Genomic DNA, 25,296 nt, shown 5'->3' on the forward strand with positions numbered 1-25,296 from the left:
CCGGGTCGCGATCCGCGGGGACTTGTGTCTGGGTGACTTCTCGGCGTTGTCCGCGGTCCCTGCCTCTGGGGTCCTCCGCCGGCCTCTGCCCGGGCGCGTGCTCGCCGCGTTGCCACCTCCATCGTGAGGAGGTGGGTGTGGTGGCTCAGCGGTCCCCAGCTTGTCTGCCAGTCTCCCACCCTCGCCCGCCGTCGCCTCGCACCTTCCGCCATCTTCGTGCCTGGAGGCGTCGGGTCGTGCTGCGGGCCTCGGCTCGGCTGCAGCGCGGGGGACCCGGGGCGGCGAGGGCCTGCAGGCACGGGTGGGGAAGGTGGTGTGACCGAGGTGGGGTGACAGGTGCGGGGCAGGAGTGCTGGAGTCTGCGGCCACGGCCAGGCTTCGCCTGAGCCTTTTATTTTTTTATTTTGGAATTGGGCGCTGTACGATGTAGTGTTGAGACTGATCTCACGGCCCTCCAACCTTTGTGGGGAAGATCTATCTTTCTTTCTTCCTTTCTTTCTTTCTTTCTTTCTTTTTTTAGAGTACGTTTTGCAATTTGAGAAGCATTCCTCCGAATGCTTCATCCCACCAAGATACCTTTTATGATACTATTTCCTCTGACGGATGGGTATGCAGTGTTTTCTTAGTCGCTAAACGAATTACCGAAAGGTACTTTGCTCTTGGCATCGTGCATCTCATACCACGTTTTTATGCTATTGTTTAAACGTGGAGATTACTCGTTATCTGAAATCCTTAGACGAAGGAAATATCAGTATATGTTCCTGGAATGCGCTTGGATATAAAATCGCATTTATTTGAAGATTATTTGCGGCCGGTGTTGGGACAATTAGAAGATTAGTAGTTTGCTGTTAGGAAGCAGCCACCTCTAGAGAGACTGTGACGTCGTTGTTTTTTTTTTTTTTGACTGCTGAGTTATGGGAGACGATGCAGGGTTTTTTTTTTTTTTTTTTTTTGATTAATTGAAAGCCTAGAAATAGCGTGGGTTTTTTTTCTCAACCATTTGGACATAGTTGTGTGCGTGGGGGGGGGGCGTTGTTTGTCTATTTTTTGTATTTTGAACCATGGTACAGACTAATGTGAAATAACCTCGCCTCAGAAGAGAAATTTTGTCTGTTTTTGTATACCTGTTTTTCAATTAAAGGGCCGAATTGAATAATTAGTTTAAATAGTAGGTTTATGCCCTTTTTCCTCATGAAGTTATGTCAGGTAGTTGAAATGTAGCGGTTTGAAGCAGGGTCTGAAGAGCACTGGCTCTTCCAACCGGGTACCTGGTTCCGCTCCCAGCCCCCACATTATCACAGTATCGCAACCATCTGCAACTCCAGCACCTTCTGGCCTCCTCAGGCACCGGGCGTGCAAACAAAACATCCATGCACATGAAATAAGTTTTTCAAAGTTTAATGTTTTAAAGTAGATATTTGTTGACTGGCAGGTAGACTGATGATAGATATTTAACCTATTCTAATACCTTATAATGTTTGGATGTGACTGTCTTTGATGCAGGAGCTATGAACGGGAGGGCTGAGTTTCGAGAGCCGAATGCTGAAGTTCCAAGACCGATTCCCCGTAACTATCATATTAAATATTTATAATTAGTAGCGCTTTCGGTGTAAGGAAATGTTTGTTGCTTGAGTAACAGTAGCAGCTGGGCTGGCTTTACAGGTGTGATGCCGGCGCAGTCACAGGCAGGGCTTCATCCTTGCTTTGACAGTGTCTTGTTGCAGTCTTAAAATTCCTCATTATCTGAGCGGGGCGGGGGTTGGTTTTCCGTATTTTCATTTATCAGTGTGTTCAGCCTGTCTTAACAGGTAGTAAGAATAAATTCTGTTGGAGGTCAGCGTTTTTTAAAAAGCTGACCAGCCAGTTACTTCATCGCTTTATTTGTCTATTTATTTATCTGTTTTTAGATGTTCTTATTACTAGTAGACAAAGCTAACTTTCAGGCTTTTAAGAAAATGACTTCCAGTTTTTCTCCAAAAGACATAGGGGCTGATTACATTCCGACAGAGGAAGAAAGGAGAGTCTTTGCGGAGTGCAATGAAGAAAGCTTCTGGTTCAGATGTGAGTTATCCTTTTTTGTGAACTTTAAAAAAATGTCCCTGCATGTATTTGTGTGGGTGTGCATGTGTGTGGAGGGCAGTGGTCGGCATCCTTCGTCCTTCTTGGCGCCTCTTTCTCTTATTTTTAGAGACAGGATTTCTCACTGAACCTAGACTAATACCATTTTGGCAAAATTGGCCATCCAGCAAGTCCCAGATCTTCCTGTCTCGGCTTCCCGGTGCTGGGGTGCGCATGCTGGCTGTTAGATGAGCACCAGGGGTCAGAACTCAGGTCCTGGGCTTTGTATCGCCAGCCATCTCTTCTGCCCTGGTCCTCAGTTTTCCATCAGCATAAGCCTACCTTCACCTACAAACGTGACTTAAATTTATGTTTGAAATGATAGCTACATGGAGAACATATTGGGGGCACTTTTGGCATAGTATGGTTATTTATTACTAATAGAGATTAAAGAAATAAAATTGTGCCATGTGGTGGTGGCGCATGTCTTTAATCCCAGCACTTGGAACACAGAAGCAAGCACATCTCTGTGAGTTCAAGGCCAGCCTGATCTACAGAGTACCAGAACAGCCAGGTCTACACAGGGAAACTCTGTCATGGAAAAAAAAAATGAAAGAAATAGAATTGAAGGAATTAAGGTTAAGAGGTGTTGAACATGTCCACCTGAGTTACACGTTAGTGAGTGAATCACTGTGCCTTGGAATCAGGTCTGCCTGAACCACAGCCTTTTGTTCTGGGGTTTACTCTTACATTATGACTGTTGTGACAATTGTAGTGAGGAGTCACTGTACTATCAACTCTGAATTTCTGACTACAGATCTTAAGATCAGGATTCTTGTGTTGCTGCTTGTCTGTCTGTTGTAGCTCTGGCTGGCCTGGAACTTGCTGTGTAGACCAGGTTTAGTGTTGGAGACTATCCTGTGGTAGAGCTCATGAGACCCTGGGTTTCATTCCTAGCACCAGGATGGTAGTGGAGGAATTACAGAAGACCAGAAAAACCAAGCAAACAACCAATTCCCCAAGGGAATTCCTAGCCTTACATATGTGATTATTCTGCTTGTTTTCTGCTAGGAGTTCATGTGTTTTCAAGTCTTAATGACACAGAATTAAGAAAAAGGAAACCCTGTAATCCCAGTCCATAGAAGGATCTTGAATTTGGTCTGGCCCTGAGCTATATAGTTGAAGATCTCCCTGTGCTATACAGCAATAGTCTACATGAAAAAGACTAGGCTTGGTATGTAGGGTTCAAAAGATAATGCATTAAGCTAATGGATACTATTGTATCCAGATTTATTTTTAACTGACTAAATTTATGCTTTATGTGTCACTTGAAATAGCTGTAATATTATGCCTAAATTGTATAGAAGGGAAGTGATCTATAGGTAGGATTTCATATATAGGAAAGTGATATATGAATAATAAAATACATTTTTATTACAATAAATGTATTACAGTTCCAAGTTAGAGAAATAAGGACTGGTGGAAAATAGCTTGCTACTGGACTTCTAGACAAAAGATTAATAGGTAACATTAGACTTTGTTTTTTTGCTGGTTTATGGGCTAGAACCCTAGATGTCCCCAGACCTCACTAAGTGGATCAGGTTGGCCTTTAACTCACAGAGATCTCTCTCTGGCTTCCTAATGGGATTGCTTTAGACTCTTAAAACAGATATGAACGAAGTGTTCTCTGTAATAACACCAAACTTTTGAACTATGTAACCAGATGATAGGAAATTAAACATGTAATTACCAGGAGAATTTAATAGTTATATAATAGGAAATTTTGTACTTTAGCATTTGTTTCTCAGATATAAAATGCCGTATGTGACATGCATATTTATGCAAATGAGTAATGGAATTTATTTTACTAAGGAAAGTATTGGCTTGTGACTGTTGATCAGAACAGAATGTTAAAGTAATTAGAACACCTTGGAAATGTAATTTTTGTACCTTTTGACATCTGTAAACTGTATTCCTCCTGGTTTAAAAGCAGGCTCATTGATCTGAAGACTGCTTCATTAAGGCAACTGTTACCTTAGGAAGTAACAGAAGGCTCTGTACATAAAGTTTTACTGTGTTGCATCTTGTGTACTACAGCAGCTCCCAACCTTTAGAATTACCGAATGATGTATGAATTCACATTTGCATCAGATATAGATTGCATGAGTTGTATTTTATGTGTGTGTGTTAGTAGTGGTCTATGACTTTCCATGGAGAGACTTAAACACCTGATTACCCTAGATTGGGATAACACTGATAGAATAAAGAAAGGATTCCATTGAAATCCTGCTTGGTGAACCATAGAGTTAGTTTCTTGAGATTGCTTCCAGGAACATAGTAGACCTTTGGGCAGCTGCATCATTGAAGAGTCTCATGTGTCCAATACGTGGTAGGCCACATTGAATTATTTACCTTTACAGCCTCCAGGAAAAGAGGCCTCTTGCCAGTCTCTTGTGGCTGGCAGTGGTCTTCTCCAACTCAGAGGAAACAGCCAGCTACACTGCATCTTTCTGACTCTTTAACATTCTTTCTGGCTTCCTTCCTTTGATGTCAGCTCCTTGGAGGGGATAATGAAAGATATTTTTCTGAGCGATGAGCCTCTGTGTCATAGCAACAGTCTCATCAGTTCAGCTTCCACAGTAATCACTATTATTGTAAAAGAAGTTTCTTTTTAATATGGTCCCCAGTAGCAGCAGTCTATAGCGTGAATACAAATGTTTAGGAGGCAATTTTACTATGCATGTTTAACAAAACAATAGTCATAGTCTCCCTACTGGGGGCTATGATATTCTTAGTTACAATTGTGCCCAGCTAACAGTATCAAACATAGTCCTGAGGAGTAGGTTTAAATTAACCTGCAAAGGGCTGGAGAGATGGCTCAGAGGTTAAGAGCACTGCCTGCTCTTCCAAAGGTTCTGAGTTCAATTCCCAGCAACCACATGGTGGTTCACAACCATCTGTAATGAGCTCTGGTGCCCTCTTCTGGCCTGCAGACACACACACAGACAGAATATTGTATGCATAATAAATAAATATAAAAAATAAAATAAATTAACCTGCAAAGTTGTTGGTTGCACCCATATTAGTTATACCAGTATTATAGCAGCAATTATATCTTGCTTGCATAGCCACCAGGACTGTTGAGCCATAATTCTTTCTCATCCTCTGGCATAAAGCTGACTGGCACTACAAATGTTAGCCATTACGGGAGGACATTGCCAGCTTGATTTCTTTGTGATGCAACCAGAGCTCCACATTAGGAACTTGATATCTACTTGTGTTGTTTAACCAACATCAATGGCAATAGCTTGGATAAAGTCAAGGGGATTTCTTGATAGTGTTGCTGCTCAAAAGTTGCTGATGAGAGTCAGTGAGTCAACCATATTGCTGGTGGCATGCTTTATTGTTCAGGGGACTTCCTGATGGTTTGGCTACCTTTTGAGTCACTCATACCCCTATAAAGAGTTCTCAGTCATAGGGTAAAAGGGCCAGCCAGCCAAAGAAACCCACCCTGGCTCTGAAACCAATGCCAAAGAAATATACCTTGTCCCTAGAATCAGAGCCAGTGAAAGAAATATGCCCTGGTCCCAAAACTAGAGCCAAAAAGCTTTTATAAAGGCCAGTGAAAGAAACACAGTTTGGCTCTGAAATCAGCTATCTGATTTCAACTAAACTAACCAATCCCTGAGCAGGGAAAACTAACCTATCCCTCTTCTCCCTGGGAGTACTCTGCTCCTAAGAAGCCCTGCCTAAACCCTGTGCCTGTTCAGTTTTCAGCTGCTCTTCTTTCATACCAGTAGAGGCAGCCACTCTCCTGGATTCTTCCCTCCCAATAAATCTCTTGAACAAGGTTTGGGTGAAGACACCCTTCCTGGAAGTGGAGTGGGACTGTTAACACTGTAACACTGGGGGAGCCTTCCCTTAGCAGCACCAGTTGTTATAACTTTGTGGGAGAAGTCAGGAACAGGCTGTAACACTGTCACTGGGGAAACCTTCACCTAGCAGAGCAGAGTTGCTGCACTCCTGAGCACTGGAGCCAAGCTCTAAGAACTTTGCTGGGGAAGCCTCTCCTGCTAGATGTGGTTATACTGGGGAAGCCTTTCCCTAGAGCAGGGCTGTAAACTGTTAGGCTTGCTGTGGCCTGTGCTCAACTGCCAGAGGGCTCTTCTACCCGAGCCATAACACTCATTTTCCTTGACTGTCTCCTGCTAGGATCCCTTTTCATCTAAGCTGTGATACTTATACCAGTAACTACACTGGTTCACAAACTGAACTTGGATGAAACCTTTCTTTGATGTATGAATGCTCACTCTGGGATGTAGAGATCCTTTTTACTTATCTTTATGAAAAGTCCTATTATAGCCATGTATTTCCAAATTAGAAAACATTATCAATGACAAAAGCATAGATTCTTGTTCTTACCTTACTATTTAGATTCAAGTCCCAAGTATATACTCCCCCCTCCCCCAAGACAGGGTTTCTCTGTGAACAAACAGTCCTACTGTCCTGAAACTCACTATGTAGACCAGGCTGGGCTCGAATTCACAGAGATATAATCTGCCTCTGCCTCCCCAGTGTTGGAAATAAAGGCATGAGCTACCACCACCTGGCCCCAAGTATCTACTTTAAGAGCTGTGAAATTTGGGCAAGTTTCTCTTTATGTCCTTGTTTGCTTATCTGCAAAATGGGGATGATAGCTATCTATCTCATGGAACTGTTGTGGGAATTAATTCAATTCTGATTTTACAAATGGTGATTATCTATTAAGTGGCTCCCCCCTCCCGCTATTTTTCCATTTATATACATTCTGACTAATGCATTAAATTTTCTGGTGAAAACTGCTGCAGATTTAGAGCAGTAGTAGCATTTTTCAATTGTAAGGAGAAAAAAGCTCAAGGAACTGTGGGAATGCTTTTGATAGATATGATATGGACAGTGGCTGTCAGTAATACTGATTTACTTGAAGAAACCGATTGTTTACAGACTAGAGTAGTATCTCATAGTACTGTGGTAAAGGCCACTGACCTGGGAGCCGGAGAACTTGGGTTCTGATCCAGGTCAGCCATAATTACCTGTGTTGTTTTGGGCATGTGAGTTGTCCATTCTGGATACCAGTGCACTCTGATTAGGATAAAGACTAGGTAACTGCCAAAGCCCCTTTCAGCTGACTATTTTTGTGACATAAAATAGATCTTGTCAGTTGGGCAGAACTTAAGCCTAGTCCATTATCCCTCATGGCCTGAGAGAAAACGCCTGCTGGCATGGTGGTACATGGAATAGTAACGTCAGCACCCTTCCCAGGATTGTTACTGTCTCAGCCAGGAAAGTGCTGTCCATTACAGTCCTGCTGTAATTTCAAAGAGATTTGTTCTTTGAAAGACCTTAGATTATAATGCACGAAGGCATTCTAACCAGCATTAAAGAAAGCATTTTCCAGCAAAGGTAAAATCTGTCAGTAAGTAGAATAGTAAGCCGCCAAGGCTTACTTAGGATGGCTGCGAATGTTATGCTTGATTGTCTGATTGCAGAGTTAGAAATCTTGATCATAAAATTTCTGTGGTAGTTAAAATATTTAATTATTTTTGTTTTTAATTGCCACATAGTTTAGACAGGAGTCGAGCTGGCCACAGACATGAACCAGATGTGGTTTTGTATTTAATATGCTAAAAAATTTTTATACTAAAATGATTGGGAGAAAAAGGCTGGTTTAATTACATATGCAAATTACTTGAGTTAATATTTTGTGTCCATAAGTAGCATTTTCTTAGAAAAGGCTAAGTTTGTTTTTTTTTTCATGTTTTATCTTAGGGTACTTCTGCCTTAGACAGCAGTTAAATAGTTGGTATATACTCTCTGGATGTTATAGAGTGTGCCAATCACTAAACCAGGTGCATGTTATTTTAACTCAAAATAATTTACAGCAAAAATATAAAAAGAGGCTGGGCGGTGGTGGTGCACACCTTTAATCCCAGCACTCGGGAGGCAGACGCAGGCGGATCTCTGGGAGTTCAAGGCCAGCTTGGTCTACAAGAGCTAGTGCCAGGACAGGCTCCAAAGCTACAGAGAAACCCTGTCTCGAAAAACTAATTAAAAAAAAAAATATATATATATATATAAGAAAAATTAGGTAAAGGAGCATTGGTGGAATTAAGAGGAAGCTGGACACTTGCATCTGAGAATCTATCATGTATGCTCACTAGAAACACAGAGCCAGGTTTTTATTGGGGACTGATCACAGAGGCACGTTAGGCTGGCTGGTACTGAAACTGCAGACTCCCAGACAGGAAGTGGGTATTCAGTGTAAACTCTTTGTACAAACAGGTGAGAACTTACTTAGGCCAATTTATTGTCAGTCTAGGGAACTGTTTACGGTCAGGTTACCAGATCTAGTTTCTTGCCAAGGTAGTGAGTCTAGGACCAACTTCCATGCTTGCAGAAAACCTGGGGCTGATGTGGAGAGCAATGATTCATAGCTGTTTCTAAGTTATAAATCATTTTGAATTATAGGTTAATATGCATCTTTTACATATTTTTTATGCTTTTAATAAATATTTTTAATGCATGATTTCATTCTTCCAGCTACCATTTAATCACATGATCAAATATATATATTTTATTATTATTATTATTTTTTTTTTTTTGGTTTTTCGAGACAGGGTTTCTCTGTGGTTTTGGAGCCTGTCCTGGAACTAGCTCTTGTAGACCAGGCTGGTCTCGAACTCACAGAGATCCGCCTGCCTCTGCCTCCCGAGTGCTGGGATTAAAGGCGTGTGCCACCACCACCCGATCAAATATATTTTGTGTCTTGGTTCACACAGTGTAATTTAGAGGCTGAAATCTTAGGATCTGATATTAGTCAGTTTTCATTAGGTGTGAGACCTAACGTTGGTGTTGATGGTCTCATATGGTTTTAGGTAAGTAAGGTTCTTAACATCTCCATGCTTCCTTTGTAAATGGTAGTAATACGAGCTTCCTGTGGAGACGTGATGATGATGTAAATGTAAAGATGTACATTTATAAAGCTTCCTGTAAAGATGTGCTGATATGAAGGAGGTCATTCACTTGAGGCACCTAGACTGTGGAACTGGTTGTCACTTAGTACGGAGTGGCTCTTGTAGTGTGCTTCTGAAACATACCTTTTTCCCTTTTACTTCAGAAGTGATTTCTAGTCATTTTACTTCATTGTTTTAGTTGATTATTTTATCTTATTTAGTTGATTATTTTAATGACTTGCTAGTAGAACCTAAACCTAGGTGGTTTCTTGAATTAAAATATTTTCTGAAAATACTCCTTTATTTTCACTGTGTATGTATGCATAGTGCAGCTTTAGAGATCTTGGTTGTTGAATCTTCATCTTGAGGGTTGTGCTGTTACTGATACTAATTTATCTCCCAGTGTACTCAATAGTATTTTCCTTTTGTTGATATTTATAACTTCTTTTTCTTCCTATAGCTGTGCCATTGGCGGCCACAAGTATGTTGATTACTCAAGGATTAATTAGTAAAGGTAAGCATTTAAATTTTACATTTGTTTAGCATTTTGGATAGCTTGCTTTATCTTATTATATTGATTTTTAAATAAGGAAACATTATCTTAGTAAGCATGGTCATTGATAAATTTATACAGTATTAGAAGAATTTTGTCTTTCTGGACCCACTCACTTGATTATATTGATTTGACATTTGATGGCATTGGGGCTGGGTATGTATTTTAATTGTTACAGTGCATGTCTATGTACAGGAAGCCCTCAGATTTAAACTGGTGGCACATACATGTAATCCCAGCCCTTGGGAAACAGAAGCAGAAAGTTCAGAAGTTCAAGGGCAATCTGGGCTACTTGAGACATTTGTTGATAGGTCTGAAGAGATAGTTCAGTGGTTAAGAATACTTACTACTCTTCCAGACCTGCATTTAGTTCCTATATAAACTTCAGCTTTAGGAAACATATATGGCTTACACTCACACAGACGTACATTAAAAACTAACCAGCCAATCCTTGTGGCTAGTTTGCAAGGAGAACATCAAACCTGGTCTAGCTGAGCAGTGTGCTTACTTAGAGATTGTTAGAAATGCAGATTCTAGGCTCGTACCAGTCTTACAAGTCAAACAAGTCAACGTCACAGTCTGTTTTACAAGTTTAAGGTGACTCCTGTGCACTGGTTTACATACCTAGTTCCCTAGTTCCCTGAACTAGCTTTGTCTTCTCATCTTGAGGAATAGGGAAGAATGAGTTAGCATTTAAAAAAAGTTTAGAAGATGGCTCAGCAGTTGAGAGAACTTGTGTTTGCAGAACACTCAGGTTCAGTTCCAAGCACCCTTATTTATAATGGTTGACAACTATTTGTGACTCATGTTCCAGAGGTTTTAACGCCCTCTTCTGGCCTCTGCAGGCACCTTGTGTGCAGGTGATACACAGGCAAAGCACTGTTTAAATAGCTTAGATATTCAAGGGTCTCTAATAATAGAGTTTTACATGTCTATATGTACACGCAGGTGCAACCTTGTCTGTCATTCTCCAAGCATTCCACACATGATCTCACTGGCCTAGAATCCGCCTGGGTAGGCAGGAGGGCCAGCAAGCCCCAGTTCTAGGATTACAAACTGAGCTATGTCTTTAGCCCATGGTAATCTTTTGTTAGTAGTCCCCAAAGAGGCTAAATTCGGTTGGCTTACATAAAACAGTTATCTCTGTGGGATTGAGTTTAGGTTAAATATTAATGTATCAGTGGTGCAGCCAGCAGATTGCTTGTTAAATATACTTCATGAATTACTGGCCTGTTGTATCCTCTACCTGCATGTTTGGCAGGGAAGCATTCCAGAAAGTTGTGGTAATATTAATATGACTCCAGACAATTTTTAAAAATCTGTTGACTAGCTCCTCTGTAAATGTGAATATGACAGAATGTGTTTGAGATTTTTTTTTTTAAATTTACTGTCAGAAAGCAGAATGTGATGTAACTCAGATTGACCTTATACTCAGTATATAAGAATTACCTTGAACTTTTAAGCCCTCTGCCTCCGCCTCCCAGGTGTGGGAATGCAGACATGTTTCTACCTGTTTCTGGGATTCTGGGAGTCAGGCCCAGGCTTTGTGCATGGTGGGCATGCATGCGTTCTCTCAGCTGAATTACCTGCTCAACCCCATTTTAACTTTAACTAGATCATAGTGCTTAGACTGTTCATTTGGTCATAGAAAAATAAAACTGGTTTTAGTGTTGGAGGGGTAACTCAGTGATAGAGTTCTTGCCTAGTACTCAATCTCTGTTACCATTTATAAAATGGATTAGGGCAGGATCTGGGGCTTGGTGGATTAAGTTCTTGTCATATAACTGAGAACCTGAGATTAATCCCCAGGACCCATGCAAAGCTGCGAGCCATAGTACATGGCTGTAATCCCATGGGTCCTGCAGTGAGATGGACAGAGACAGGATAATCCTGGAAGCTCACAAGTTAGCCTGTCATATGCAGGGATAGACAAAGAGATACCCTGTCTCAAACAAACAAGGTGGATGGTGAGGACTGATCCTCAGGGTTGTCACCATGCCCAGTACACACAAAGTGGATTTAGATTGAAATGGAAGGATCTGAGGAGCAGGGTAATAAAAGTATTGGAAGAATCTGCAAATAATTTCAGTGTAATGTATTATATGATCAAAATCTTAAACATGAAACAACATGGAATATACATTTATATGCACTCCAAACTAAGTTGTTTCCTTCCTAAGATAGGCTCTGTATTGGGGGAAACAATTTAGTCACATTAGTTTAAAGAAAAAACTGGCAAAGGGGTCAACAGAGAAATCAGTGTCAGTTTGTCGTGTAATATGTGGCACTCCAGCATGTCGCTTAACTAAGAATAAACAGAATTAGGTGTGGACTTGTACAAAAGAAATTTAAGAGCTGTAGTAGTCATCCTAAGGAACATGCGTGTGAACATGGGCTGCAGCAGGTGGTCATCCTAAGGAACATGCGTGTGAACATGGGCTGCAGCAGGTGGTCATCCTAAGGAACATGCGTGTGAACATGGGCTGCAGCAAAGAAACGTTATGTCGTGAAATGCTCAGATGTAGGTGTTCAAAGAAGACAGCTGTCAATCTTTAAAAGAAGTGATTCAGGGTAAAAGCAAAGGAAGAATGTATCAGGAAGGAGGAACATGACTGATGGGAAGGTGTATGTGTGAGGCCAGTGCCCCTACTTCTACCCCAGCACTCCACTACAAAAGGATATTAGTAGGTATAGAGGCAAAATCAGGAACACCATTAAATAGACAAGTTACAATTAGAAGAAGGAATAATTACTTTTTTGGTTTATGGTGTGTAGAAGAAAAAGTTTTAGATCCCCCCCCCCCCCCCCAGCGTGGTAACATGAAATCATAGGCAGTTGAGAGTAAGGTAGAAAGGACAGGCTTTTGGGAAAGGAGTCAGACAACATCTTCAAAGACATACAATTTTAGTAGCATCTTTTCTGTAGTACATTATGCTTGACATGCTATACTGGCTGTTCCCCTTTGTTCTTGATCTAATAAGAAAGGATAGAGAACATAAAAGGAAAAGCCTCCTTTCATGTTTCTCTGACTGTTTTCAACTGTTTCAAATCTGATTTCATGAATGAGTGCTTGGCTATTTATGTGTTTTAATCCATTGCAGTCTGTGTTATTCATTTTCATATGTTTATCATTGTTGGAAATGTCAAAGGTCATCACTATAACCTCTGTGATGCTCGAACTTGATGGGCAGTTTTTATCTTTGACCAACGTCACTCAGTACCAATTTTTCTTTTAGGGGTGGTGGCATTCCAGCTGGGTTTCACTGTGTAGATGCCTTCCACCCCTCCCCCATCAGCCTTCACAGGCAGAGAGGAGGCCAAGAGGTCATGTGTCTGCCTCCCACACACTGGGGGGGGGGGGGGGTAAAAGGCATGTGCATACGCACCTCACTCCATTAGCCAGTTCTTGAAGCGTTCTTTTTATTCATTTCCACAGTGACATACCCAGCCTTGCTCAAATTTTTTCATGCTTTTGGAAAGCTGTTACGTATTGTGCTGTTTTAATGCTGTGCAGCACAAAAGGACTAATTTTTACTGTCTTATGTTCATGTTATTAACGTTGGTTTTTTTTTCATTTGTCTTAGAAGTGTTAAAGTTCGGTTTTGGCTTTTTGTATGTGCACATTTTTTTTGTAAGTGGACCTGGGAATTGAACCCAGACTTTTGCTAAATACATGCTCTGTCACTGAGCTACACCCCAGTTCAAGTCTGTGTACTACTAAGCTAGCAATGACATGGGTTTTAGTAACAGTGCTTACAGCTAAATCCCCATGATTGGGTCAGCAAGGTGGCTTTGAGAGTTCATGTGCTTACTGCTAAGCCTGGCAGCCCGAGTTCTGTCCTCAGAGCCCCTTTTGCCAGTTGTCCTCTGTGCTTGCCATGCCATGCAACCACACACACATGCATATAATGAGCAAATAAAGTCCCCATGGTTATCTCTAGCCCAGCATTGATGAACTACTTCTTGTATTCTAGGTATTTAAAATCTTTGTCTACCTGGATAAGAAGGTGATCGCTTACACTTTTTTTCCATAAGCTTTTTCTTTCATAATTAAAATTGGAAGCCACCCGGACTCAAGGTCCATGTCACTGTTCTGAAAGGACGATTTTTATTCACAGCACTGCACTGTTGCTTTTTTTTTTTTCTTAGAAGACAGTTTATGTATGAGACCATTTCTGAGTTCTTGGCTTTGTTCATTTTATTCTTGCATCTCAATGACTGTCTTAATTACTATTACTTTATCAGTAAGTCTTGGTACCTGATGATAGTTTATTCTTCAATGTTACCTTGGCTCTTTGTGTCTGCATGCAGTTTTTAAAATAAGGAAAGCATATTTTGATTTTATGTGGAACCTTGAGTTTGTAGGTGAATTTATAGAGAACTGCCTTCTTCACAGTGTTCAACATTTCACTTCTTGAACATGGAGCATTTCTTCATATTCATATGAATTCCTTGGTCAGTTTTCTAGTTTTTAGTGTAGACCTGGTTTTATATGTTTGATTAGAGTTCTTCCTGGCTCTGGGATAATTTTTAGTCCTGTAATTGATCAAATCTTTTAAGTGTTTGTTATTGTTGATCTTGGTAGGTAGAAATACTTATAGTCTCTTGACTGTGACAAGTGGTCATTTCTGTATTTACTTATTGCAGTAGACTATAGTGTTTTGACATTTAGAACATTTTCTGTTGTCACTGAATTCACAACACAGAATTGCTGTTGGCACTTGCTGTTTTAAGATAGTCGAAACTGGTTTTTCCTTCTCTGACAGTGTTACTCAGAAATACTTCACTCTTCTTTAGGAATCCTGTCAAGTCATCCAAAATACGGCTCCATTCCTAAACTTATATGTAAGTATGAACAATGCTGTGTTTTTCCTTCCATTTTTACAAATGATTAAATTTAAATCAGATATTTCAAGTTACTAATATTACATGTTTATATACTGCCACAAATCAGGTGTGTTTAAGCTTTTCAGTTAGTTCACTGCTTGACAATCTTAATGTCAGCATTGAAAGCCCTGTGTTAGTTAAAAGACTCCTCTCCCCCTTTGCAATATAAAATGCTTTTCATTTGATTTTACTTTATACAGTTCTTGAAATAAATTCTTTTTTTTTTTTTTTTTTTTTTTTTTTTTGGTTTTTCGAGACAGTTTTTGGGGCCTGTCCTGGCACTAGCACTTGTAGACCAGGCTGGCCTTGAACTCACAGAGATCTGCCTGTCTCTGCCTCCCGAGTGCTGGGATTAAAGGTGTACACCACCACGGCCCGGCGAAAATGAATTCTTGCTTTGTTTATAGTAAAAAGGAAGTTACCTAGATATTCTGCTAATCCAGATTATTATGTCTAGAATTGGCTTTTTCCCTCTTTAATTTATGTTCCACTTTGTGACTGACAAAAAGAAACTAAATTGTTCTTTTGAAAATGTATATGATCTTTAGAAACTTTTTGGGGTAGCTTCTCTTTTATTGGAAACATACATGATACAGCAATGTCATAATTACAAATGAATTTGTAATTATTTTAATGGGCTTGTTATACTGAGTTTTGTTTTTAAAGCAATCTTTTGAAATTGTTGGGGCTTGTTACACAGTTCCAATTTACAATAAAACAAATGCCCAGGTCCCCATGACTAGAACCTGTTTGTTTACTTGTCCGTCTCTCTCTGTCTTGCTCCTGTATATGAAGTGTGGTGTGTTAGGATTGTTTATGTTAATGCTGCTTTACTTGGACTGAGTTACTTTGGGGAAAGCGAATTATATCATAGACTTTTTGTTTGAATTTTATCTTTTATCATCATCTTAAGTTAATCTTAATGTTTCTAAAACCTTAGAGATATTTAGAGATGTACTTTTTAAAAATGTTTCAGAAAAAAATTGCCTAAAAGGCCCATTCAGTGACACAATTTTCTGTTTGTTTTTGCAAACCAGTTGCATGTATCATGGGGTACTTTGCTGGGAAGCTTTCTTATGTGAAAACCTGCCAAGAAAAGTTCAAGAATCTTGAAAACTCCCCCCTTGGAGAAGCTCTGCGGTCAGGCCAAGCAAGGCGCTCTTCCCCACCTGGGTAGGTCAGTTCTCGGCTCCACTTAGAGTTTTGGTTTTTAAGAAACAGAATGCGAGACCTGGAGCTCTGCCTGCGGAATGGCCATTTGCTCTAGTCTAGAAGTGTTTTGCCTTATGAAGTAGAGCAAGATTTGGCTACTTTATGACCTGTCCAAGAATTAAAGGGCTTTTGTTTTGATTGAATTTGGCAAGTTCTTTTGGTAATTTATTGCATTTTGGACTTCTTTCAAGTTACCAGATTCTGTTAATCTCGCCCAATGGATAGCCATTTTTTTTGTTGTTGTTGTTGTTGCTTATTAGGGAAATAAACTTAGCATAAAGTTCATTTTTCTTGAAACTTGGAATACATGTTTGCTTTGATTGTCTCATACCAAGAACCAGAGATAACTCTTAAGGTATATACTTACAAAATGAACTGGTGTCTAAATAAATTTTTGGTATAAATTGATACAGGTATTTTAAAGTTTTTGTTTATTTTGTTATTTACAAAGCTGTAAATCAGATAAAAAGGAAAAGCAAACCCCATAGGCTCTAGGTTGTTTACAACTTTAAGTAGAGGAAAATCTAAAATCAGCGTCCTGTCCAGAGGAGGTAATGAGATTATGTTATGTATAATTGTGGGTATTGTGAGGTACTTTATGACTGCAAAGTCTGTGAAGCATCTGAGTGAAATGTTTTTTATAAACTAAAAGATAAAAGTATAAAATAATATATATATAAGTTTATGCCAATAAAAATAGTATAAGAGATTAGTAGTGCTGATTGTGATTGTCACATTTTATCCTCTTACTCAAACTTCTGCAGTGTGGTTTTGAAAACGAAACAACTACAATAAAAATCTTGCAGAATGATAACATGGCAAGGTTTCCTTCCACTTGGAAAGTTGAGGCAGGAGAATTAAGTGTCAGACCAGTCTGGGCTACATCTTTACATCCTGTCCCCCAAAACAAAGCACTTTGAAATGTTAAAAATTTTAGAGTTCTAAAGCTAGATGCAATCGCACATGGCATTAATCACAGCACTTGGGAGGCAGGAGCAAGCAGAGCTGTGTTTCAAGGCCAGCCTGGTGTACAAAGAGATATCCAGGACAGCCAGGGCTACCCTGTCTCAGAACAACAACAACAAAAATATTTCAGACTTCTAAATCTCATAAAGCAGTGTTTAACCCATTGCTGAGATTCTTTAGATTGTGGTTTAGATTTTGTATTGTGAAAATATAAATATATAAATAACTGTATGGGTAGGTAAATAGATAAGTAGTAAGATCATTAATCAGACTGATGAATTATTTCATGGTGGAAACAATGTAAATTTTATGAGAAATTTACCTGTGAGAATTATGAGACTAATACCTGTGTCTATATCGGCAAGTCATGGTTTCTATGGACTACAGCTGTGGAATAAGCTCCACATTAAATGGATGCATAGACACATTGATTGAAACCTGATCAGAAAGATGTTTTTCTTTGTAAGAGCCTTAACACATACAATGAAATTACCCTCCAAAGCTAAATACTTAGAAATTGAATATATGTTTTTCTATTTCCCTTCATTCAATGACTGTTTACTTTTGAGGCAGTTACGCTATGGCCCAGTCTGGCCTCCAACTCAGGATCCTCCCATCTGAGCTTTCCCAGGACTGGGATTTCCATGTTTTCCACCATATTTATTAGTGACCATTTTTTAGTTGCCAAAGTGGAACAGGACATAGCTTGGCTGCTTTTATGGATAATTTATAAATAATTTAAAATTATTAATTTTATAAATAGTTTAAAATTATGATATTAGAAACTCATTGCTTATTTTTATACATTAATCTAAAGTCCTTGTTCTTACATATTATGATGTTCTTTTACAGGCATTATGCTCAAAGATCAAGATATGACTCAAATATGAGTGGTCAGTCCTCCTTTGTGACATCTCCTGCAGCAGACAGCATAGAAAAGGAAGCGCTTCCTCGTTACGAACCAATTCCATTTAGTGCATCTATGAATGAATCCACTCCCACTGGTATTACTGACCATATTGCCCAAGGTAGAAACTTCTCTTGAAATGAATTTCAGCATTTATTGGTCCAACGTATGTATACACTTTATTTGATGCTCTTTTCTGCTGGATAGCTCGTCTGTGTGCTACTGTTAGCTATCAGCCTAGCTTCATCCATCAGCCTGACTCAGCATGTTTGTTCTTCTCATCTGATTCTTCACTCATCCAGCTACTCTTGCTAGGGATGGAAAGGATAAAGATGGGCGAGGCCTGGTTCTTATCCTTAAGAAACTCAGTTTTTTAGAGGATATGGAAATAGATGGATAAACTTATCCATAGGTTGTTGCAGTGGTTGAAAATGTTCCAGATGTAGAGGAACAGATAACTGTGTGGGGGCAGCAGAGACTCCAGGAAGGTATAGGTTACATTTGATAGGCTGGTCTTAAAGGCTTTCAGTGTCCTGCCTGTAATTGTAAGAAAAAAATTCTTACCTGCTTTACAGAATTGTTGCATGGGGAAATCCACGGGAAAGTGCATTGTGAAGTTTGTATCAATACTAAGTTCAGAGTGCAGTGTGTGTGAAGTAAAAATTTTGGATTAAGGCCAGGATGTAAGTTGTGTTTAAAATTTGATATGATCTTGTAGTCATTGTCGACTAATTTGTATTTCTTCATCTTGAATGGAGACAGTAATGCTTCTCAAAGCACTGTTGGGATTAGATGAAATAGCCGGACAATGCTGGCAGAGAGTAAACTGAACAAACAGATGTTAGATTCCTTCCTTTCATTCTACTCTACAGTGAAAGATAGGGGTTTAGAAACAGAAAGACAGACCCGCTTTTTTTTTTTTTAATCTAAAAACCGAAAAACATCAAGAGCCATGGAAACTAGAAGTTAGGACTGGAACACATTTGGCAGCAAATTGTGATCTTTTATTTGCTTTATTTAAAATGATTTTTCCTATACTTTGTTATAGAACTATTGATATGTTTACTTAGGCATTCCTGTCCTGACCTGGCTGAAGATACTATATATGTTAATATATTTCGCAAGTTTGTGACATCTCTAACTCAAAGGACTTAGATAAGAAATTGTGGACCTATGTAAAGTATGCTTCAAGAATTATTTTGAAGGCTAACTTAGCAACAGTTAGGGGCTTGGCTTTGTTTTTGTCCTTTTGAATCTAGAGTAAATCTCCATATGGGTTGAAGAGAAGGGTGCAGTGAGAAAGAGAAACTGATGATAAGTTGAGGGATGTTTAAGAGGGTCCAAAAAGGGACTTAGATAGCTTTAATAAGTAAAGTATCCACAAGCCAAGTGTGGCTTTGTAAGTTAGTTAGAACTAAATGAAATGTAAAGTTAGTTTCTGTGGCCTTGGTAGCATTTCAGTTGCTCAGTATCCTTGCATGCATGTGGTACCTGATTTGGATGTGGCAGTGTAGAATACTGTCACTGAAGATTTACTGGATACAAAGCTTTATAGTGGAAGTTTGGGCGGAAGAGACGTGACCGTTGCAGAAGATAAAAGGCTTGAGTTCAGGAGAATGTTGTTGAATACCTTAATCCTAAGGCCTCCGCGCTTTCTCTGGTTGGCAGCAGATACCACATGGGAACAGAAAAGAGACAGGCAGAGTAAAGATACTGTTGTAGCTCTGACAGCAGCTGTTCTTGTCCTTCACTGTGTTTCATTTTTTCAGTCGCGTTCTGATCCATTCTTCCTGTAGCCTAGGCATGCACCAGCTCTTTCCTTGCAGTGTTGTGCATCCTTCCTCCTTCCTACCATTTTCATCAACAAAATCTTGTGTTCTAATTTTTTCCCCATATAAGAGCAGATAAAGTTATTTTGATCTTTACCCGCAAGTGAGCATGATCTATATTTAATATCATTTTAATGCCCTCCATAGCATCTGTCCACTTCTGGGTTTTGTGTGTGTGTTGTCCTTCCTTCTAGGTCAGACTTCACACTGTTATCATTGTTCCCCAGCTGCTGCCCTTCCTTCCAGGGCACCTTCTTTTGCCTTTTGTCTTGTTTGACCACTTTTTAGCTTTCTTTTTCTAGAATCCCAAAGACTTAGTGATCTTTTTAAAGTAAAAGGCATTCTGCCATATCTGTTAGAAAAATTGCCACGGGTAGTTGGTTAGTTTTGGGCAGTGCTTTTGCTCCTTTCATATTCCTTCCAGGTCTTAGTCACATTCACAAAGCAGTAAAGTACATTCTCAGTGCAGGGCCAGAACATTTCCATTGGAGAAAATACCCATCAGTCTTCTCTTTGGTCGTGATTTCATTTATCACAGAACAGTGGAATAATAAAGTGTTTCTTTTTTGCCTAAGAAAAAAAATTAGACCTGGAAGGAATTGTAGAGATCAGTATTCAAGTTTTTCACCACTGGGAAAAGCTAGACTCAGAGACGCTTAGTGATTTGCCCAAGGACTCATGCTGATGGCTAAATGAGTGAGGATGCAGACCCAGCAGCGTCCCGGAAAGTTCCAGCCGCCTTGGCACTTTAGAAATACAAGTTCACTGGTTGCTTACTGCCGATGTAATCCAAGTGTTTAAAATCGATGTAAGGTTATTCTTAAGTTAATGTAAGATTGTTTTTCTTCTTATCCAGGAAAAATGAGTTTCTAACCATGGCATATTAAAACAAATTATAAATTGAACTCGTTTCTTTTTGTTGATGCAGTATACATTTATCAAGATAAAAGATTAAGAGTTGAAAATGCTATTTATTATTTGCTACTTAGAAGATTCTGATTATTCACTGGAGTTTTAAATAAATTTGTGAAAATTGATTCAAAATTTAGTTAGTTTTTTACTAAAATAACATGCCCTGTTTTTGTCCCTTGCTGGCCGGTGCTGTCTGTGAGGTGTATAGAACTTGAGTAGGTGTGCTCTGAAGGGATCATCAGTTATCCTTTTGAAATGCTCTTGTGAATCTTTGCTATTTATGTACTTAAACTGTGTTGTGTATTTGAGCTCGTCAACTGTAGAGAGGCCACTCTGCAACGTGCGTATCTGACCCTGATGCTGCTCACACATAGATTCTCTCTGGTATGGAAGAGCACACATAGCTAACATGGACCTTTTCTTCCCCTCGGTACTGGGTGTCAGACCAGTGGACTCAGGCCCACTTTGTTTCATACCATGGAATGGTTATTTCAAATATTTTTCTTTAACTACCCTAAACATAGTAAAAAAAATTTTAGGTAGTATGTGCCCATAGAAATATTAATATGATTTACTGTAAAACTTTGTTTAGTTGTGACCAGTAGACTCTAATTCTATACACAGTATAATGATGCTAGCATTTAGTAAATGTAAGGCACACTGTTAGATCTTAGCATTTTTATCTTTTTCTGGATGTGGCTGAGTTTATAAAAATTTTGATACTAATTGTAAATCTCAGAAGAACAAGGAGGAGAGATTGTACTTCCGCAATTGTCTTAGAGGAAGTCAGTGCCTTTGGAGTGATAGTAATAGTTTGATCTTATATTTAATTTTTCTGTTTCGGTTTTAGGTAAAAAGCATTTGCAAAATTAAGTCACTTTAGACGTATCTACCTCTTATCACCACTTCTTAACTGTTTGTTGTTTTAGGACCTGATCCCAACTTTGAAGAAAGTCCCAAAAGAAAAAGTATTACATATGAGGAATTAAGGAGTAAGAACAGAGAGTCCTATGCAGGAACTTTAACACACAAGACTGAGCCCTCAGTCAGGCCTGTGCAGGAAAGAGTGCCCAAAAAAGAAGGTATGCTAGTAGTCTAATCACGGGACTCTTCGGAGCGGAAGCTGAAGTGTCAGCTTAAAATGTTACGATATTGATGTGTCTTCAGCTCTTCAAGCTACTCACTAAAATAATTTGTTTTTTAAAAAAAATAGCTATTTCAGAGTGGGCGAAATGGGTCATCAGGTAAAGGCGCCTGTCACCAAGCCTGATGACCTGACTTCAGTCCCTGGGGATCTGTATGATGGAGAGAAAAGAACCAGCTTCAGAAAGATGTCCTCTGGCATGATGCAGCACACACACGCACACAAAAATAATAAATTGATTTAATTTTTAAAAACTTTACTTATTTTGTAGTTACCACTTCTCCTGTTCTAAGGTGTTTCAGAGGGTGTTTTTAAAAAAAAAAAAAAAAACCTAGACAGTAAGACACAAAACAAGGAAGCCAGCTCTCTATCTAGTACAGTGTTTCTCCTTAGAAGGAGACACCGTGGGAATTGATGGCTTTTCCTAACAATTCAGTGTGTCTGTTACATAATCACATTTAGTGACCAGAGACTGATAGCTGGTCATTAGTCATACTTTTGGCAAAATCATGGAGTCGTAATTGAGTAATAAGACACTTTAAGGCATTTCTAGAGGAGGAATTTGACTTTTTCTCTATAACTAATAAATGTAAGTTATAATTTAATCTTTTTTGGACAACAGTATGTTACAAAAGTAAAAGCGTAGACATTTTTCATATAAAGGAAGGAGACATTTTTACTAGGTTTTGTAACTGATTACTTTGACGGGGTGTCAAGGATGGGCTTGAAGGTTTTCTCTGCACTCATTTAAAAGTTAAGTGTACAAGACCCTGGTTTCTATTCGTAGCACAACAATGTCATGGGTAAATACTGTCCTCATAAGAATAGGTCTTAGTGCCTTCTCTAGGGCCATATGTAAAATACAGAAGCAATCCTTAGTAGTATTGTAGTGATTTTAGAACTGATTTGATGTCTAGTTGTTAATAGTTGATTTATTTACAACTGCTTTTATAAACACAAGGCATCAATTTTGTTGTAAACTTCTTTACTTTTGAGCTAGATTTGTGATCTAGAACACTAAACTCTGCTGCTGGCCTCTGTGTAGGCCATCCTTTGTGCTGCTAGACCATGGCTCAGACTGTAAGCTCCTTGAGGGCAGGAAGCTGTCCCCCCTTTTCTGCTCCTTTACTCCATGTTTCCCAGCACAGCATTTGCACTCGTGTCAGGAAGGAGCTGTGCTTTTATTTTTACCTGTTCATCTCAGTCTGCTAAGCGAGGGAAAGTTCTGTGCACTTGACCTGGAGCTCTAGCTGGATGCTCTTGAAGTGCTAGTACGTGACACACTAGTAAATCACAGTCCTTTCCTTGCTAGAAGAAAACTGAGGTTTTCCTTATGTTTCATACTACAATGTAAAGAAAAGGCCTGCTATGAGATTGTGATTTTTGTTTTTCTAAAATGTTCTTGAATCTAGGCAGAAATTTGGACATTGGTACATTGGTATAAATTCAAAATTTCTGAAAAGAATAGTATTTTGAGCTTGAGTTTATATGGATTATATTTATAATATTTATCTCACTGGAAATTAAGATAGAAAGCATATATTATCAGCAGAATTACCACACATCACGGATATTTGGGAAACTGCCGTGTGGCTATAAAGGAGCAAAGAGAAATGTGAGGAGAAGGGTAGTGTAATGATTGTAGTGTCATAATAAAAAGGCAGCTTTGACTTCTGATTCTCAGAAGAGCCACACTGCAATCATTGCTTCTTTACGTTAGAGTGACCTCTTTGCTGCGGGTGTTAATTCACAGATGAGAAGCGAAAGAATGGAGGAAATAGGAACTGAATGCAGCTCAGTGCGCTTTCCCAGCGTGTCTGGGCCCTGGGCTCCATCAGCACTGCCAAAGGAGGCAGAGGAGCAAATTTCACATTTTAATATGTAAGATGCCGGAATATGGGAAATAATTATAATTTCTCCTTGTCTTTGGCAGCTGATAGGAAAGATTGAATTAACTACATTTCTGTTATTTAAGTTTTGTGAAAAGCAAAATTCAAGTTTATTAGTGGTGCTTTTTTTTTTTTTTTTTTGGATTCCTGGTAACTTTGTTTTCGTACGTGCTATCATATGCAACCACATGCTCTTTGAGGTAAACTTGTAAAGGCAAGCACCCAGACTTAGGACTAAAACAGGTCTCCAAATCTTAGGATTTTTTTTAAGGCTTATACCTTGGGCAAGTTACTAATCTGCTCTCTGGCCTTTAAGGTGGGCATTATGTGGGGCTCTGTAAAGTTCTTGATAAAGGACATTTGTAGTCAGCCTGTATAGTTGACTCCCAGGTGCTCTGTTCGCACTGTGCAAGCACAGCTTCTCATCCTCGTAACAGACTTAACGTGGTGTCCTTTACTGTTTGGAATCATCATTGTTTGTGCTTTTTTCCTAGTCAAAGTAAACAAATACGGAGATACTTGGGATGAGTGAGAGACCCCGTCATTGGACCTACTGAAGGCCTTCCATATCCAGCTTCATCCAGGTGGTGCACGCCCTGCATGCCTGGACTCCGCAGCAGTCTTCATAAACACATTGAAAACGAAATCCTGGTTTGTGTGATTTAACATTTGATGCTTTACAAACACAGATTTTAGTGTTTACTGTTGTGTAAATGTTGTGACCCAGGGCACTCAGAATGATGGTATTAGGCCATGCTTGTACACTTGGTGACAGGGAAAGACTCGTGAAACTCGACTGTGACTCTAGATAAAGCTATGTGAAGACAAGTGATAGTGCATGCCGCGGGGGGAGGGGGACACACATCTGGGGTTCAGCTTTATATCAGTTATTAAAAGGCCTTTCTTCAGCATTTGCTCTAGCATCTTAATGTTTATGGTGAATAAAATGTAAAACACGCATCAACTGTCATTCTCGTTTTTATGGCTTGGTTTAAAATTTGCTAATGTGTTTTCGTGTATGGGTCTAAGCGCTTGGTATTTAAAGCAAAAGAAACTAAATCTGCGATGCGGTAGACACTAATATACAGTAAATAGCTAAATATCTTTAAACACAGTGCTCTTTGTGTTAGCCTTTTGTCACTAGAATCAGATCTGTGGGACAATAAAGAGAAAACCTTACTTTGTCTGGTTCCATGCCCTGTGAACCCTTGCACTGTTAGGAAGCACATGGCAGGTGAAGGTCACTTAAATTGCCAGCAGGGGAACCAGAAGCTGCCAGGTCCTGCCCTCAGTGCTCTGAACTTCCCACAAGGTCTCACCGCTCAAAGGTTCAACTACAGTCCACTGGTACCACTCTAGGGACCAAGCCTTTAACATATTAACTTAAAAGTAGCACAGCTATGTTTCCAAATTTTGCTATAGTTTCGTTATTGATGTAAAGTTTATTTCTAGTTCAGGTAAATTGAAAAATGTGGTCTTAGACCAGAAACATGTTTTAACTGTTAGAAAATAGCCCCAGATTTGGTGGCTTATGGCTGAGCTTAGTGCTACTGTTAACCCTGGCATTTGTGAAGCTGGGGCAGGAGGGTTCAAGATTGAGGCCAGGTTGGGACTACCTTAATAGTAACTTCTAGACTAGCCTATTATGTGCTACATAGTAGGATTCTGTCTCAGAAAGCAAACCAGAACGGAGCATCTCACTTTGCTCTGAGTCGGAATTCAGCTGAGGCAGTTGACTGTGGGTATATTAGTGCTGCAGTGGGTGCTAGACAGCTAAACCTGGGGAGTCCCGTGCTGGGTCTGCCTTGGTGGGTTGAGTTTTAGGGTGTTGCTGTGTTCATGTGGATTGGATTAGACTCTGTGGTAGGCCTGAGGATCTTGAAGGATTGGGACTTGTGTGTCAGCGTGAAGAGAAAGCGTCGCCAAAGCTACTTGCCTGTTGGCAAT

General features: G+C 39.6%; 1 protein-coding gene across 3 annotated transcripts; it reads left to right on the forward strand.

Annotated features, from left to right (window-relative positions):
- Positions 1-45: 45 nt before the first annotated feature.
- Ociad1 (OCIA domain containing 1) lies at positions 46-24,309 on the forward strand. 3 transcript variants are annotated; one of them, XM_050149901.1, is made up of 9 exons: positions 46-131; positions 1,504-1,566; positions 1,981-2,061; positions 9,511-9,564; positions 14,401-14,448; positions 15,528-15,663; positions 17,521-17,696; positions 21,246-21,398; positions 23,844-24,309. In XM_050149901.1, the coding sequence occupies exons 2-9, from the start codon at positions 1,509-1,511 to the stop codon at positions 23,879-23,881; spliced, it is 744 nt and encodes a 247-aa protein (XP_050005858.1). In that variant the 5' UTR covers positions 46-131; positions 1,504-1,508; the 3' UTR covers positions 23,882-24,309. The 3 variants fall into 3 exon arrangements, with proteins under 3 accessions (XP_050005858.1, XP_050005860.1, XP_050005859.1); XM_050149903.1 differs by lacking the exon at positions 21,246-21,398 and having other exon boundaries at positions 17,521-17,741; XM_050149902.1 differs by lacking the exon at positions 21,246-21,398.
- Positions 24,310-25,296: the final 987 nt, after the last annotated feature.

The sequence above is a fragment of the Alexandromys fortis genome, unplaced genomic scaffold (genome assembly GCF_014885135.2).
Source record: "Alexandromys fortis isolate MF-2015 unplaced genomic scaffold, M_Fortis_MF-2015_v1.1 scaffold_0, whole genome shotgun sequence".
Taxonomy (NCBI): Eukaryota; Metazoa; Chordata; class Mammalia; order Rodentia; family Cricetidae; genus Alexandromys; species Alexandromys fortis.

Coding starts and splice junctions, on each gene's coding strand:
- Ociad1 (XM_050149901.1), top strand. CDS start 1,509: ATGAACGGGAGGGCTGAGTTTCGAGAGCCGAATGCTGAAGTTCCAAGA. Junction 9,565..14,400: donor TCAAGGATTAATTAGTAAAG/GTAAGCATTTAA, acceptor ACTCTTCTTTAG/GAATCCTGTCAAGTCATCCA. Junction 17,697..21,245: donor TACTGACCATATTGCCCAAG/GTAGAAACTTCT, acceptor TTGTTGTTTTAG/GACCTGATCCCAACTTTGAA.